The sequence below is a fragment of the Dendroctonus ponderosae genome, unplaced genomic scaffold (genome assembly GCF_020466585.1).
Source record: "Dendroctonus ponderosae isolate FM_Combo_2020 unplaced genomic scaffold, Dpon_F_20191213v2 Dpon_F_20191213_1, whole genome shotgun sequence".
NCBI classification, from domain to species: domain Eukaryota; kingdom Metazoa; phylum Arthropoda; class Insecta; order Coleoptera; family Curculionidae; genus Dendroctonus; species Dendroctonus ponderosae.
Window position 1 is genome coordinate 45749649 of NW_026017110.1, and position 17423 is coordinate 45767071.

Below are 17423 nucleotides of genomic sequence, written 5' to 3' on the forward strand. Positions count from 1 at the left end.
TATCAAACTCTTTCTTCTGCTTCCAACTTTTATTCCACTCGGTATAACTTTAACTACGGAACAGGAACAAACTAACTTCAAAATTACCGTCAACTTCCAAATATCTCAGAAAATGGTCTGAGAGTACTTGTTAGCATCTTAAGCTAGAGGTCCACTGGTTATTTTTGTATCGCAACAAGTTGATTATTGCGCTACATTTATTACCGTGCTGTGTTCACGAGTAGGCGAGTTGCCAGCTACTTTTGTATACGCAACATTGTAGCACGGATACATGATACGCGACGCGTGTCCACTAGAATACCTAAGCAGCGCAACAATTTTGTATCTCCACAGACTTTTCCGTACTCGTTTCAGTAGATCACTTTCGGTTTGAAAATGTCGAGAAAACTTGCTGCTGCTCTAATTGTGCTTTCAACTATAAAATAACCAAGACTTGCTAAAAAAAGGAAAATATGCTTGCCCGAGTGGATAACGAGAAGAACTGAACTAAACAATTTATGAAATGATTATGACATGAACATCCGGGATTTTACAAAAATCTTTTACGTGAGTTAACTCTTCGAAGATGGTAAGATCGTTTTCAAAAAACTACAATTCAGAATTAGGACAGAAGTAAATTTGTTACAAGTACATAAGAAGAATGCATTAATAATAATGATTGTGCAATGGTTCCGTCTGAAGAACTGCAGACTCAGCATGTATCCTGGTCATTAGCGGCACAAGACCGTCAGTTAACTGCTCAGTATGTCTGCAGCAGATTTTGATTATACAGAGTGATTCACAACGATATGGGCACAGAGCAGGAGCGTAGTAATAAGAGTAAAGCGGCTGGTTGTGAAAATCTACGGGGTGTTTTCTTTCCTAAAGGCATACCCCCTTTTACCCCCCNAACGAGCTTTTTTGTCGTGCGCCACTGACTTCGACCGAACACATTTTTGCATTTGCTGTTCAACTTCAGAATTTTCTGATCTCTTGCAGTTTTTCCGTTTTCGAGTTATTTGCACAAATATAAGTCCATGTAGGGTTTCTGGGTGATTTTCTATGAATTTTTATATACATTTTTTTGTGTCCTTTTGTCTGGAAGCTTCAAGTGCAAGTTGAAGTTAAAATAAGGATGGCTGACGAGTTAACTTTAAAATTCATTTTTGTTTACTTTAATTTAATTTACAATATTTGAGGTTTTTCAGCTGTAAGCATGACATAAATAACATAGCATGTAGCATAACATAAAAATACACAAAAACGTAACGAATATTTCAATTTATTATGAACTTAATTACTTTCACTAAAAAATGTGAACAAACGGACGCAAAAAAAATATAAGAAAATTTATGGAAAATCACCCAGAAAGACGTCCAGATCATTACCGAAGCACCACCAAAATTTCGCGTTGAAAAGTGGCGTAGATTAGCGCGTAAGTAAGTAATAATTTGCTAAGCCATCTGAACCATCCAAGTTATATTTCTTCTCATCGGACTACACAATGTCGAAAGACAACTAATTCCAGCGACTAATGGTACGGGTCCACTGGATACTTTTGTATCGCAACAAGTCGATTGTTGCACGGCGAGTTGCACGCTACTTGTGGATACGCAACATTGTATCATGTATCCGTGCTACAATAGTTACACGACGCGTGTCCACTAGAGTACTTAAGCAGCGCAAGATAATAAAAGTAAATGCACAAACTACCGTGGAATAACTCTTCTGAATACATGCTATAACCCAGGCAGCATTATTAAATCCATTCGACGTCCATAGGGCAACGGATTTCGAGTAGTCGCATGTCCAATGGATGGCCATAATTTGTCCGATTGCAGTCCAATTGACGTACATTTTTCTATACAAATGTCACAGAATCCTACCTCCGCCGGATGTCCAACGATCTTGGCAAGCAAGGGCATCTAACTGACACGGCATATATTGTCTTTAAAATTATAATTTTGGATTTCCAAAACTTCTGGATGCCCTGATGACATCCAGAAGCTTTGATATCTATCAGAAGCTTAAACTTCGTTATTCCCGTTATAAATTGCAATTTCGATTAGTAAAACAAAAAATGTAGTGCATTTATTCAGTATATATTAAAGATATATACATTTTAAACATATTAGTATACAAAGTGCCCATTTTCTGAATCTTTGTATGGGTAACTTCTATATTTTTAAAGATAGAGAATCCGTTAAATCGGCAAAATTAGGCAGAATTTGATTGCCTATTTATTACCGTTTTCAAAATTTAGGTACCCGACTTGGTTTCTGAAATATCCTGAAAATACAAGAAATAAACACTTTTAATTATCACTTATTACGTAAACTGCTTAACTTACTTAAAAAAGTTAATACTGCCCTTAGTACAACTTTTTGTGTTGAATCCAATAAACCAGCACTCGTTATCATAGTCTACTTGATTTACGAGATAAAAAATAAACTTATGGTTTTTTAAATGATAATCATAGTTGGCTGTGGGCCTTTTAAAATCCTTATTTTTTTCTAAATTTAACGATATAATTGTTTGTATGTTTTTCTCCTTTTGTTGCCGTAACACTTCAAATGAAGATAAAAATGTGTAGTAGGCTATGGAAACAAGAACTATATTATCACACAAAGCACAGTCCCAAAACTTAAATTGGAGGAGAGCAGATTGTGTTTGGGTTCCTTCAGGCATGTTTGTTGTAGAATACTTCCAAATGAAATAAGTAGCGCTGCAAGCAAAAGCCATACCAAAAATATTATAATAATTGAGAAAACCCATACAGGGTAAAGTGGAAATACAAAATGGTGTATTAAAACCTACCGGATATAACGATATAAGCTGATTAGATTAGTCGTCTTAATTAAGATCTTTACCTTTATTATTACACTGTTGCTGGCAATAGAGTATAGACTTTGCTTGTTTTTTATCTCTGAAGACACGTTTAAACCATAGATGAAGACAAGTTTAAAATAAAAAAAATTAAATAAAGGTTTAGAAAAAGCATACACACCACATGCACACTTGAACACATATTAAAGTTAGCTTTTCAGCTGTCATTGGTTATCTGTCGATGCTCGGGCGTCCTTTAAACATCTGGATTTCGAGTGTCCAACGGATGCCGAAATTATTACATCCATATGGTAGCCGAAAAAGGTACCATGGACATTCGGCACTCTTTTGGACAAGTTTTGGATGTCCATTGGATTTCTAATGCTGTCTGGGAAGATACTCTCCAATATCCTGTTAGAGATAATGAAACCATATATCGAAGAGATTGTTGCGGACTACAAATGTGGTTTTAGATCAAATAGGTCCACCGTAGACCAGATTTTTATCATTAGACAAATAATGGAGAAATGCTAGGAACTTAACAGAAAACTCTAAAACACTAATTAGGAATTCCAAAATCGAGAAGCCAACTGCTATCGTTCATCAAGAGGAACCAAACCTGCTCCTAGATTTTGCAGACGATGTAGATGTGATTGGCAACAGCAGGATCAACCTCAAAGGGTCCTTCATAAAGTTCGATAAGCAAGCTGAAAGGATAGGACTCAAAATAAATGAGAATAAGACCAAGTATATGTACCTCAGTAGAAATAATCTGAACCGAGATAGAGTAGGACAAAACTTCTCTATCGGAGACTACAACTTTCAGCGGACAAGACAATTTAAATATCTGGGTACAAGTATTAGTGAAAACAACGACATCACAGAAGAGATAAATAACAGAATACAGGCTGCCAACAGATGCCTCTTTGCTCTTCAAAACCTAATAAAATCTAGAATACTTATTAGAAAAACGAAGCTGAACATATACAATACAATTATAAGGCCTGTCGTAATATATGGGTGCGAAACCTGGACCCTAACGGTTGCAAGCGAAGACTGACTTAAGGTCTTTGAAAAGAAAGTACTAAGAAAAATATTCGGCCCAACTAGAGACGAAGATACAGGGCAATATAGAATAAAAACCGACCAAGAACTCAAAGAACTCCACGCTGATATCATCAAAATAAACAAAATAGACCAAGAGACTACAGTGGGCAGGACACGTAAAAAGAATGCGAGAAGATAGAATGGTACAACTGGTGTGGGAAGAGGTTCCAGGGGGCAAACGTCCATTAGGTCGGCCCCGCCTCAGATGGAGAGATAATATTGCAAAAGACCTGAAAGCTATGAATATCGAAGATGGCCTCGATCGGATGCTTGATAGAGAAGGATGGAGACGTGTGGTTGAGTCGGCAAAAACCCACCCAGGGTTGTAAAGCCACAGATGATGATGATGATGATACTCTAGCAACGTAAAATAACACGAAAAATAAAAAAATTAGGACAAAAGATAGCAAACTTTCGATTGTCACTAGTGAACATAAATCATTCTTACGGTCTGAAAATCCGCACATCTGAAGAAACAAATATTGTGTGTTAGAAAGAAAAGCTGTGTAAATCATATTTTGCCGCAAGTTTACTGGTCATATGTATCGTATTTCCGAAATACATGAGCTCATTTTGTTTTGGTAGTTTTTGAGTTAAGGCTAAAAAAGTGAGTGAACCTGAATCATTGTTACACACTGAACCGTCAGTGTATTACTGAAATATCGGTTCTCTCAAATTATTTTTATTCGATCCGGGTTCTTGGAATCGACCGTAAAATTTGTATTCATACTTAGCATTCGCCCTGTATATTTGTGAGTCTACCTACTAGTTAATATTAAAGGTTAACTAGAACTACATTAGTTTAAAAGGCGTTTTCCTAAAACAAAAATGCATTATTTTATTATCTTTATTCCGTAATCAAAGCTAGTTAAAATAGTGGCTCGTTGAGCCGAGTCCCCCCAGTATCACTTAAATATTGATTTCGGTAAGGAGAAACGCGAACGATAGTTGAAGAGATCCAGGGAACTTCGTAGCTATGACGCTTATTTATATTCTCGTGCGTCGCTTTTGCGTCATAGCGCGCACGCCGAAGCGCCGTGTCGGTCTATGTCAAACAGCTGACGGCAGTCGGATCCTGATTTCGCGAACTGGAGATCTAGTTGTCCGTTACCGCGTAGGGAAACCATAAGCACAATTACTATGACAATATATCGAACCATTAAGCAATAACGAGAGGTGGCCTATCAAATGATCTGTCCGATGTAAAGTACGCGATTTCACGGGGACTTTAACTCAGGGTCAGCGCGAAAATGAGTGATCGTGAGAAAATATCGAAAAACCCCGTCAGAGTCGGATTCTATGACATAGAGCGGACCATTGGCAAAGGGAATTTTGCTGTGGTCAAGTTAGCCAGACATCGGATCACTAAAACTGAGGTAATACATTTACCTGAATTGTAATACTGGGTTTTTTCATTTGCAATTACTACGACCAATCATTGGAGTAATTGCGCCTAATTACATTTGCCACATTCAGCGTAAACTGGTTTGCTTCGCATTGTTTCATGGATTATATCGTATAATCCATTTTTCAATAACTAAGATCCTAGATAGACTGCAGAAATTACATTACTCATACATGCGCTAAAACGGATATGAGAAACAAAAATGCTTTTGATCAAAATCATTGTTTTGATCTGCATGGATTCCGCTCTTAATGCCCTTTCAAATTCGTCATTAACTTGTTTAGTTAAATTTAAATTAACTATAAACTTAGACAATTTTTTATCCGCATCTGTCAAAAAATACCTAGGTATTCTCACATGAATTTCACGTCAGTATATTGTCATGATTAATTAGCACTGACGTCAGTAAATGACATGTGACACTTACAGATAAATCCATTTTAGTCGCTTTAATGGCATACAGGGTGTCCCTATAAGGGTAAAGAGCGGCTGTATCTCGACAATGGTAAGGGCTAGCGGTTTGGGGAAAAATTCTTATAAGTAAAGTTGGCATAAAAAATGACAGGAAAATGTATTGAAGTTCGTAGCTCGACCGCTAGGGGGCGTAGCTTCTACAACAAAACAGAAAATATTTAATATCTTGGAAAAGGCGGAGATGAGCTTTAATGTTGAAAACGTTATTTGAGAGCTTGGGTAATACCGCACCGTTCATTTCCTTGACTTTTGTTGTATTTTTCTTAATAAAAGACTAGGAGGCCCTTGCAGTTGTAGATACTTACATTTTACGTACACATTTTACAATTTTTTTGTGATTTTTTTCCAGTTAAATCCGGTGTTTCTAGCCCTTTGTTGGCTTAAATTCTTGCAGCTTCGGCTATATGAATAGCCCCCATAACTAATAGCATTTCGGCATATTCCATTTTAATGTAGATTTTATGAAAGAAGCTTCAAACAAAGTCACGACTAGACAAATTCTTATTATTCTTGACAAAAGTTATCCACCTGTAACTTCATGAAAAGTTTATAGGAAAGTTTTTTATTATAAAAAATTTTCATAATGTGATTATAATTCTTCTTTTCGACTGTTGAAGTATTCCAATAGGCCATGGGATYACTCAAACATGGAACCGTTTAAAAATAATTTTTGCAATTTCTCAAGAAAGTTGAAATTCGATTTTCAACTGTTAATATTTCCTATAAATTTTTGARAAAAAAAWTTKWKTCGWWMMWAACAAGTGAACCCCTATTACCCCTTAAAAGGAATTACGTCAATTTTGAATCACATATGAATAGCAGTGACAAAATTATCAGGAGACTRATATTAATATAGAAGTTGCTTCATGAGGACAGGGYATTATTYTACATTCTTATATTATATTCGTGGTCCGAAAATAATACTAGCTTGTTATATAAACGATAGCCCAAAAAGGATTTTGTACGGCTTTACAAGGTTTTAAAACTTATTTAAAGAAATGGAGATAATTGAACTAAATGGATGATCATGATATGAACAGACGTTTAATCGACGTCGATTTTCGGTCACTTTTTGACATTTTATCAACGTCACTTTTAATCGGGAACATCTAAATGACAATGCTGGCTGCAAGAGGCTCCGTGTGCGGTTACCGTCTTATAGTAATGTTTTGACGAAAATCATACATGAAATTGATAAAATTAGTATTTTAATATTTTTCGTTCAGGTACACACAATATGATACCGTAAAAAAACACTGTTTTTGAACGAAACAACACTCTGAATAATTTCCTTAAGGGCTTCAATCGCTGGATTCTCTTCGCTGGCCCACCACGTTGGTCAAGCCTAGAATATAACTGCCCAAATCCTCATCTTGTTTCGTCCAGGACACATATGCGGTTTTCTGTGACTCGTCTTCTTTTCCTTCCACTTTAACAAAGACGAACTCCAGTGAAATCTCTCCTTTGGAGAACGTAACCCTTCACTCAGGCAATTTTGAGCGGTTGAACCGGCGGTCCATTATTGTTCATGGACACAGTTGATGCAAATCTGAATCAAAATTTCCCATTGTACTCTCCCTAGGTTGTGACTACTTTTCCTAATCTAGCTAGTTTGCATTAGCAAAGAAATACCCAACTACAGCCAAAAATATGGACAGTTTTTACGCACAAGCCATTTGTCCAAATCATCTGCCGCTTACCTGATTACATGCTTGTTGATCCCAGGTTCTTTGCAAGCATCGTCCACATCCATAAGACAAACGTTGCTATCTTTCATAACCAAAACACTGTCTCTTTGGGTCTGGAGGCAAAGAGTTGAACTTTTTTTCCATTGAATTATTATATATTATTAAGGACTACTGGGTTGAGTAACTGGTAAACGAAAAAGTTTTTCGAGGCGGGTTAACAGCACATTTTTTGYCTCGTATTGTCTAATCCTTAAATTCGCATATTCATTTTTTCGAAATTTTCGGTGTCACAAAAGTTATGGGGAAAATTAAATTTGGATTTCAGGTAAAATGCCATCTAGTGGCACAGTGGAGAAACATTTTTGATGAGAAAGTTACAGCTTGCAGTGCTTTACAGTTATGCCTTTGCTATTTTCTAAGGCTGACTTCGAGTTAAGTAAAAATTTGTCATAAATTAGTTTTCTTGAACTATCTCTTGACAGATGTCAGATTTTGGAAAAAAAAGTTTGTGTCTAAGTCCAGGCGAAGTTTCATCCTTTTCCACTTTTAACCCATTGCCACTTTAAGATTCACTAATTTTTCGCTTCTCCGGACGTTTTTTTACAGAACTTTGATCTACATATTTTCTGATGCGCGATGAATTATATTCGCAGCGGTTTGTCAGTTTGGCAACTGAACGTCAGGCTTTCAAATATTGCGATACTAAAGAAAATTAGTCGGAAATTGAAAATCTAATTAATTCAATAAGGGCAATTATTCGGTTTAGTAGTAAAAAAATAATATTTAAGTACAGGGTGAGTTTTTCCGATGACTAGTGCAGGGATCTTGGAAACTACAGCAGATACGAAGAATGTTAATTGGACAAAGAAATTAAATTTTGAATGTTCTGCTCAAAACCAATTTTTTTTTCAAAATCTGACATCTGTCAAGAGATAGTTCAAGATAACTATGTTATGACAAATTTTTACTTAACTCAAAGTCAGCCTTAGAAAATAGCAAAGGCATAACTGTAAAGCACTGCAAGCTGTAACTTTCTCATCAAAAATGTTTCTCCACTGTGCCACTAGATTTTTCGCATATTTTTTTGGCATGCCAAATATCACAAAAAGTAATATGCGAGTTTAACCCTGGATTGCTACAGTTATTTTTAGAACTATTCTTTTACATGGGGTAGGTAGATACAAGCGTTCCCAAATATAAAATTAAGTATAAATGACTTAAAAATTATCATTTTTGTTATAAAAAATATAGGTGTATGACACAAAAACAATCTTTAATAGTATTCCAAATTTTAATTTATTTCGCGAAAACTGTTTATTATATCATTCCGCACAAATTGGACATATTTTCGCTTGGTGCTGTAAACAAATATTGCTTACCGAGCCGGAAAAGCAGCTTTCATGGGTACCTACTTTTGATATAACTGTGAACCATTGTTGCTCTTATCGAAAAACGTAAACAAATGCATCTGTTTAATCTGAGATTCCAAATATGTTCATTGTGTCGATACCAAAATTTGTAAATTTTATTTCGAGTTCCATCAGTCCGTAATGTTTTATAAGGAAATTGTATATCTTGTTGGCATTTGTTTCGGAACCATGTACAAAAGTTTACTAGCAGCTCATTCGCTTGGATGTAAAGTTTGGGGTACTGATAAATTATACGGATCGAATTTGTGTTTTTTTAAACTCTTTGGGAAGTCCTGGATTCCGCTGCATCTCTCAGCTATTACAAGCTATTTACCTCCACTGCTTCATTTATTACTTTATCTTCATTTCTTATGTTAAACTTCGATAAGTACCCAAATTGTCGCATAATATTTTGAATGTTTTCCAGGGCGGCTGACGACGGTCAAAACACTTCTGAACATAGTAATCAGAAGCTCGTCCAACATTTTTATCACATCTAATGTAGGTTTCAGTTATGTCCAGCCTTTCTTCACTGAAATACTCCATTTTTACAATAAAAATTACTTAAATTTGTAACAAACTTGAATCTCAGTAGTTTACTGTAGTAACAGTAAACGCTACAAGCTCTTCAACCCTAAATTGGACACAAGCCGAGCGAATTTCTTCTTCTTCATCAGTCTTTATTTATCCACTGCTGAATACAAGTCTTCGAAATTTTTTGGTGTATACAGGACGGTCCACCGGCTGCTTTATATCGTCTAACCATCTGTTTTGGGGTCTTCCGACACTTCTTTTTGTTGATCCTGGCCTCCAGTTTACTAAGCTTATTCTCCTCTTATTAGTGTCTGCCGTGCCACATGTCCAGTCCATCCCCACTTAAGTGGAGCTACGCCCTCGATTATGTTTTTTGTCTTTGTCTTCCTTATTTCTGTACTGATATTTCCATCGTTCTCTGGGTTGTTCTAAGTCTTTCTGTCATTTTCTGCATTAAGGTTGCAGTGTTCAGCCTTTCTTCTTAGACTTATTGGGATGTTTTGGTTTCTGAAAATATATCTCAGTTTCCCGTATGCCGCCCAGCTCAGTCGTATTCTTCTGATTAACTCAGACGTTTGATTTTCCTTACCCAATTTAATTAAATTTCCTAGGTATACGTATTATTTTACGGTATCGAACACGTGATGGTCCATTGTTATATGTAGGTCATCTCTACTCATGATCTTGCTCTTATTCAGATGAATTGTTAGTCCCACCCGCAGGGACTCTACATGGAGTTATTTCTTCATGGAGAGAATTCAGTTGTCCCTAAAATATTTGTAAGATCTGCTGTCATTCTCCCAATGCATTAAACGGTGTACTTTATATTGATAATGTCGTCCTTTGGGTTAAGCCCTTAGCTACTAAGCGAGTTTTAAGTTTAATTTGTTTTCATTGTCAATTATTTTTAAATATCCATTTGTTTTGTGCTAGTGGTATGTTGCTGCCTGCGTCAACGCTTTCAGGAGCCTAATCCATAGCCTCCTAAAAGCGCCTCAGACACTGCCAGGGGACCACTCTCAATGTCCGCATCGTCTATGCACATGTATCTGACATAGTCCTCATAGACCTTCGGCTTCCTTTCCCTTTCTGACCTTCTTGGAACATCTGGGTTTTCATCTGGCTCAGTCTGAGACGTATCATACTTGCTCGGGTCAAAATTCCTGTCACTTATATCATCTGGTGGTTGAACAATCGATTATTTATTACTGCTTAACTCGGCGGTATGATTAGGCTGGACTTCCGAATGTTCACTGCTGTTGTGCTCCCCCACTGAAGCTACGTGTGGTGTGTTATCTTCAGAACTTTCTTGGTGAGTCAAGTCTTTCTTCAGATCAAATGTTTTCCACAACAACTACATCATGAGTGGTGAAAACTTTTCATTTGATTGAGTCATAAACTCAATTCGTTCTCAACTCAACAAGTATTCCTTCGTGTTCTCTCCGTATCATAACAGGCAATGCCTGATTGCCTTTTTATCCCATTTTAATCTGTTTTCTTTTGGGACATGGCCCATTACCCTTCTGCCAAAAATACTTTTTGTCCCATCATCTGGCTTTTCACTTGTCTTTATTTCATAAGGCGCTTTTGACAAATCTGCTGTTATCGATCTGTTTGCAAAGTAGCAATTGTGTGACTCAATCTTTGGCTGTTACTTGTGTGGATGATCAAATAGGGACCGTGTTAATAAAACTAGCTCAAAATTTGAGTATCGTGGACTGTAATCTTGAATGTAATGGTTAACAGAAAAACTAGTGTCTCCACCCTCTCTCAAATGCCAGAAGGCTTGGCTTTCACATGGTTATGGATTCAGTCCTAAGACAGCATTATTTAATTTAACACGATCTGTTTTTCAAATGTACAGATATGTTTATTGCTTTCGCCCATAAAACCTTTTCCATCTTGCTGGCATCGAATTGCCATTCCATTCTGTTCTGGCGTGTAGGGAGTTGTTTTTTGACGTATGATCCAACAGTTCTTCAAAAAAATGCAAATTCCTTTGAGCAAAATTCTCCTCCATTGTCTGATCTCAAAGTCTTGATTTGGCATTGTTTCTGGTTCTCAGCTATGTTCTTGAATTCCTTAAAACATCTGGAAACTTCGCCTTTACTTCTAATGAAATAACCAGATCTCATGCGTCTTAAATCATCTTGCAATGTCCCGAAATATTTGAAGCCTCCCAGGGATTTCGTTTCCATTGGACCACAGATGTGAGTTTGGTAACCTTGACCGCTTTTCTTCACAACAAACGGCACAGTTTTTCTTTCGTGCAGACCATTAATAAACCCATTCTTCATCTTGTTCAGCTAGGCATTGTTTATGTGTACAAACCGCCGATGACATGTCTGATTTATAACTGGACCTGTGAACATGCAATTTACATTGCAGTGCAATTGCATTGAGTTACCGTTTCTGACTACCTCACTTACAGATGAGAGCTGTGTGGTCAGCTGAGGTACATAAGGAACATTTCTACATTAATATCATGACAGACGTCGTCTACAATTGTTTTGATGTCAACATTTCTCGAATAATTTACATTCAGAATGTTTTTGTTGGCCACCATAATTTATTTGATTACATTGTCTGTTTTATCCATAAGCCAGTCCTCATGTGGTGTCAGATGAGCACTTGCACCCGAATCAATGTGCCAAGCCGTCTTTTTAAATGTTTTGCTCAGAAACACTGCACTGAAAGCACCCCCTTCGTTACCTCTATTTGATAACGTCTTTGGACAGTTGCTTTTGTAATCACCTGTTTCCTTACAACCAGAACATCTGATATGTGTCACGTCATGAGTGTCAAGATTGTTTTTGCGCATTGAACAGAACCATCATGGTGTCTTTGTTTTGATTTGGAAGTTGATAAATTTCAGAGGGTAGAAAGTGGTGGAAAACGGCATTTTCTCGAAAAATGTATAGAAAAGATGTTGTTTGTTATGAGATTGTGTATGAGATGAGCATAATCTTAATCGGGAAAGCCGTAGTCTTGATAAACAGATCGTGTCCCAAATCCAATTTTCTTGCCAATTTTTTTTTCCCGGTAAACGCACTTTCGCTTTTCATAGCGTCATCTTCCGCCATATCCAGTAACTTAATGTTAATGGCGTCTGCGATGATGGCGATTCCAGAAGCTCAATTGCCATGATCATGGACGACATTTTTTCTGGCAAACCAGCTATAAGTAACGAACCTATCCAAATGTGGTCGTTCTTAAATCCTGTGCCTCTCAATTTCTGCAGCATCTTGATCTGATAGAACTGCAGTTTTATAATCTCGTTAAAATTAGGCTTTGTAAGAGACTGATCCGTCGTGCAAATCACAATGCAATCGTGTCATATGTAAAAAATTACAGTTAATTTGTACAAATGCGTCATGCCGCTTTCTTTGACATGCAATTTTCTACAACTTTTCTATTTAATGTTTCCTGTCAGATTAATTTTGACGGAACTAGGGCATATTTAAAAATCTGCCATAAGTCAGTTTTTTTTCAGACCTCCTGACAGCTGTCAAACTTCTTTGTCCATTTAACATTCGTATCTGCTGTGGTTTCCAAGATCCCTGTACTAGTCATCGAAAAAAACCCATGTTACAACCCCACTACTTGTAGACGCTTAAGTGAAATGCCCAGTATTTGGTAGGTAAATGCTGATGCCAACAAGTTTTCAGGAGTTTCGGGGCATTTCAATAATTTATTTCAATATTATTTATTATTCTATTGCGGTTAACTGTGCATGCTCAACATGACAATTGTTTGCTATCTATTGACTAAAAGTATCACAACTTTGGAATTTGCGGTAAATCCGCATCATGCGTATTGCGAGTTAAAAATATTAAAAGGTCGATATTAATAGCAGATAACAAAAATAATAACAACCAGTTTTGTTATATATACATGCCGGGACCGATTTAGATACGACGATGTGCGTCATTTAAGATATAGCCAATCATCAGACTTGTCGTTTCAAATTATTTTTCCACCGTGCTTTGTTAATCATTATGGACATTGAAGCAATTTTACAGCGTGGTCCAGGTATATTATAATGGTTCAAACTTGTCACTCAACGGAGTCAGTTGATTTTCAAAAGGCGCTCCCTAGACGAATTAATATTTTTTATTGCATCAAAAAGATCAGAAGATGAATCTCTCTGTGAATGTTAGCAGAATTTTTTAAATTGCCGTTATTTTGTTTGTGCTGAGGCCTACTTGAAGAGCATTTAAGTGTTCTTTGCAAATTTGTTTCCCATTAATATTACTGAAATTCTCAAAAGTATCGCGTGAAACTGAAAAATTTTTTTTTTTAAATCACGTTGAACTTAATTGGTAAATTTCTTAATAGTGGAGATACAGCCTTAGTTAAAAGGCAAAGTTTTGATTTTTAACGCTGGTTGAGATCGCGGTACTAAAAACAATTGAGCAGTTAAGATAATTACAAAAAACTTGTTAATGAGGATTCAAAATTTAGCACAGTTTAATTCTACCTCATAAACTTAGAATTTTATTTGCCTAAACCTTTTTTCTTGTTTTACAATTAAATAACTTGTGATCTAATTGATGAATCGTTTTGAATTTTCCTACTTAAATGAAGCTTAGATAACCAGTAATAATGGAAAAGTATTAAATATACGGGAAAATTAAAAATAAGCACCTCACGGACAGAACGACCGTACGGGTCGATTGCCCTTTTCGTATAAACGAAATAAAGATGTATACTACTACTATTAAATAAGGCCATCTAGATTCTCACAAATCAAAAAAAATATATATTCGAATTTCTGTAATTTTATACAGTTCTACTCATTTATGGAAAGGAGAAAACTTTCAGGGAACGTTTAGCAATATTTTGTTACTACAGCAAGTCAAGTATAATCTAATATATCGTATATTGAGTTTACAAATTATAAAAATACAACATTCATTAAGAAAAAGTATTTAATTATCTTGTTAAATGTTTGAAAGTTTTATCATCTTCGCCAATCTTTCCTAATGTATTTATCTTTTAATGGCATTATTTAATAAATTTCCAAAATTGCTGTTTACCTAGATTCATTTGAGAAAAAAAAATCACGACTATTAATTCTTAAGATCAAAAGCTGTTTCATTTAGAAACAAGAAAAGCCAAAATGTGGTACTGCACGTCTCTGGTCAGTGTTTACATACGTACAGGTCGTCCGTAGGTTAGGAACATTCAGATCAAATTGACTGTTCGGATTAAGTTTTCTTCAAATTAAACAACTTCATACTAACGTACTGTACTTTTCCGACATTTGAGACAATTGTCAACATTTTAAAGCATGCTACAAAAACAAGCTTTAACAGTAGTTTTTATTCGAATGAATTCAAAACTGATGTTAAGGAATCGTTAATCGTTAGCTGTTAAAATAATTGAGAGTAGAATTTAAATAATTGAAGCTCGAGATAACAGTAGCAACGGTTGTTGTTTAAAAACAAAAAAGTAGTTGTTGATAGAGACTCGATTATAAAAAGGCACAAATAAAGTAGCGTAAAAAACACCCAGTGGTCGTCATTATAATTATAAAATAAATACAGTCCACTTTGAGTGCCAAATAAAGACATTCCAAAACAACTGATATTTTCCGATCATTATCATCATCAAAGAAGTGATGATCATAAAGAAGCACTTTTATTTAGTAGGGAGTTATTAGGCCCCTTAATTGCAACACATTTTAGCATGAGCATTAGCAAAGAAATAACCGATTACGTTATTAGAAGATAACGTGTTACTTTATTTACGTACGCGTAGCAGTAACGTTAATAAGCATCACGTTAAAAAGCAGAACAACCATCTTGACATATTTGACTTAATTCTAATATTATTAATAAAATAAGCGGCAATAATAGTATAAAAAATGTATTGTAAATTTAAATAAGACTTCTTTATTGATTAATATACGCCATTATCCTTTTACCTCGCAGTTTAAAACAGTTATCAAAATATAACTTAAACGCAACAGTGTTAATGCTTTGCATTTGGCTGGAAAATCGCAACGAGCCATTTACATGTGAACAAACTGTTTGTGTATCGGAGTATTACACGTTACATAGATACTGGTAGCATCGAAAAACGCCATGGGTAGACATCCAAAAACAGCAAGATCGCGAGAAATGGTACGAAAGGTGAAGGCTAGAATCCTGCGTAATCCGCGACAAAGCCCAGTGAAATTAGCGAAAAGTATCAATATGTCTGTTCGAAGCATGGGGGCGAATATTAAAAAAAGAACTACGGCTGAAGCCCGACAAAATACAACAAGTTCAATATTTAACACTTACATAAAAGGCAATTCTCCTCGCAAAAGAGCAAAGGTGTTAATACACTTGCACTTTAATGGTGAGATTCAAAATTTGATCTTTTCTGATGAAAAAATGTTTACGGTTCAGCAATATTTTAACAAGCAAATCGATCATATTCGATTAGAGGGCAAATCAAGGGACAATTTAGAGCAGCGAATGGCTCTGCAAAAGCAAGGGCCTGCATCAGTGATGGTTTTGGCCGTGGTAATTGCCACAGGACGTTTACAAATCGTTTTTAATAAACAGGGCGTAAAGATAAATGCTAAACGATGCTTTGCTTTCTTGGGCCAGTAGACAATTCGGTCGAATCCATTGGACGTTTCAACAAGACTCGACACCGTCCCAGAAAGCCCGTGAAACCCAACATTTTTTACAAGAAAAGGTTTCCAGATTCATTTCTGCACAACAATGGCCACCACATTCCCCCGACTTAAACCCAATGGATATTTTCATATGGTCTATTCTGGAGGCCAAAGTATCTGCAAAAAAATATGAGACGGTCGACACCGTAAAGATTGCTCTTCTCCATGAATGGGGCAAAATACCATCAGACCACAGTCGTACAGTCTGTGAAGCGTTCCCGCACAGACTCGGTGCTTATACGCGCTAAAGACTACATCGAAGACGGTAATATCTACAACTTTTGTACTTGACATTTGTCTCTAAATTTCAAATTAGATGCAAAAACGGGGTGGCCAAAGTTCAGTCAATATTGGTTATTAACTCAAAAACAGTTCAAAATCATTATAGAACATCATTATATAGAGTGGGCCTAAAATTGTGCGAATAGTTCGAATATGCAATAAAAAGTACGGCATTTCATTTAAAAAAAGGTCAATTTGATCTGCCACTTGAATTTGAGACACCCTGTATCAATTGATATTATCTTAAAATAAACTAGACGTTAGTATCTACAACTTCTAAATTTAATATTTTTTTCTAAATTTCAAATTAGATGCAAAAACAGGGTGGCCAAAGTTCAATCAATATTGGATATTAACTCAAAAACAGTTGAAAATCACTATAGAACATTTATCTCGAGTGGGCCTAGAATTGGGCGAATAGTTCGAATATGCAATAAAAAGTACAGTCAGTTTGGTCTGCCACTTGAACTTGAGACACCGTGTATCAATTGATATCATCTTAAAATAAACTAGCCGTTAATATCTACAACTTTTGTATTTAACATTTGTCTTTAAATTTCAAATTAGATACGAAAACGGGTTGGTCAAAGTTCAATGAATATTGGTTATCAACTCAAAAACAGTTGAAAATCATTATAGAACATTTATATCAAGTGGCCCTAGAATTGTTCGAATGGTTCGAATATGCAATAAAAAGTACGGCGTTCCATTTAATAAAACGTAGGTTTGGTCTGCCACTTAGATCTGAGACACCCTGTATCAATTGAGATTATCTTAAAATAAACTAGACGTTAATATCTACAACTTTTGTATTTAACATTTGTCTCTAAATTTCAAATTCGATGCAAAATCGGGGTGGCCTAAGTTCAATCAATATTGGTTATTAACTCAAGAACAGTTGAAAATCATTATAGAACATTTATATCAAGTGGGTAATGGAAAAGTGATTTGGAAATAGAAAAGTGGTTTTATGGAAAATCAGTGGCGTATCATTTTTTCTCTTAAAACTGCCAGTAACGTGTTAGTACGGACGCAGCTAATAAAAT

At 35.8% G+C, this 17423-nt stretch overlaps 1 protein-coding gene across 1 annotated transcript in view; it reads left to right on the forward strand.

Moving 5' to 3' along the window:
• Positions 1–4900: 4900 nt before the first annotated feature.
• LOC109544934 (serine/threonine-protein kinase SIK2) overlaps positions 4901–17423 on the forward strand; it is a 52485-nt gene continuing 39962 nt past the window's right edge. Inside the window, exon 1 of the mRNA XM_019915359.2 lies at positions 4901–5288. Coding sequence (XP_019770918.1) covers positions 5163–5288 — 126 coding nt within the window. The 5' untranslated portion in view covers positions 4901–5162. The remainder of the gene's footprint in view (positions 5289–17423) is intronic.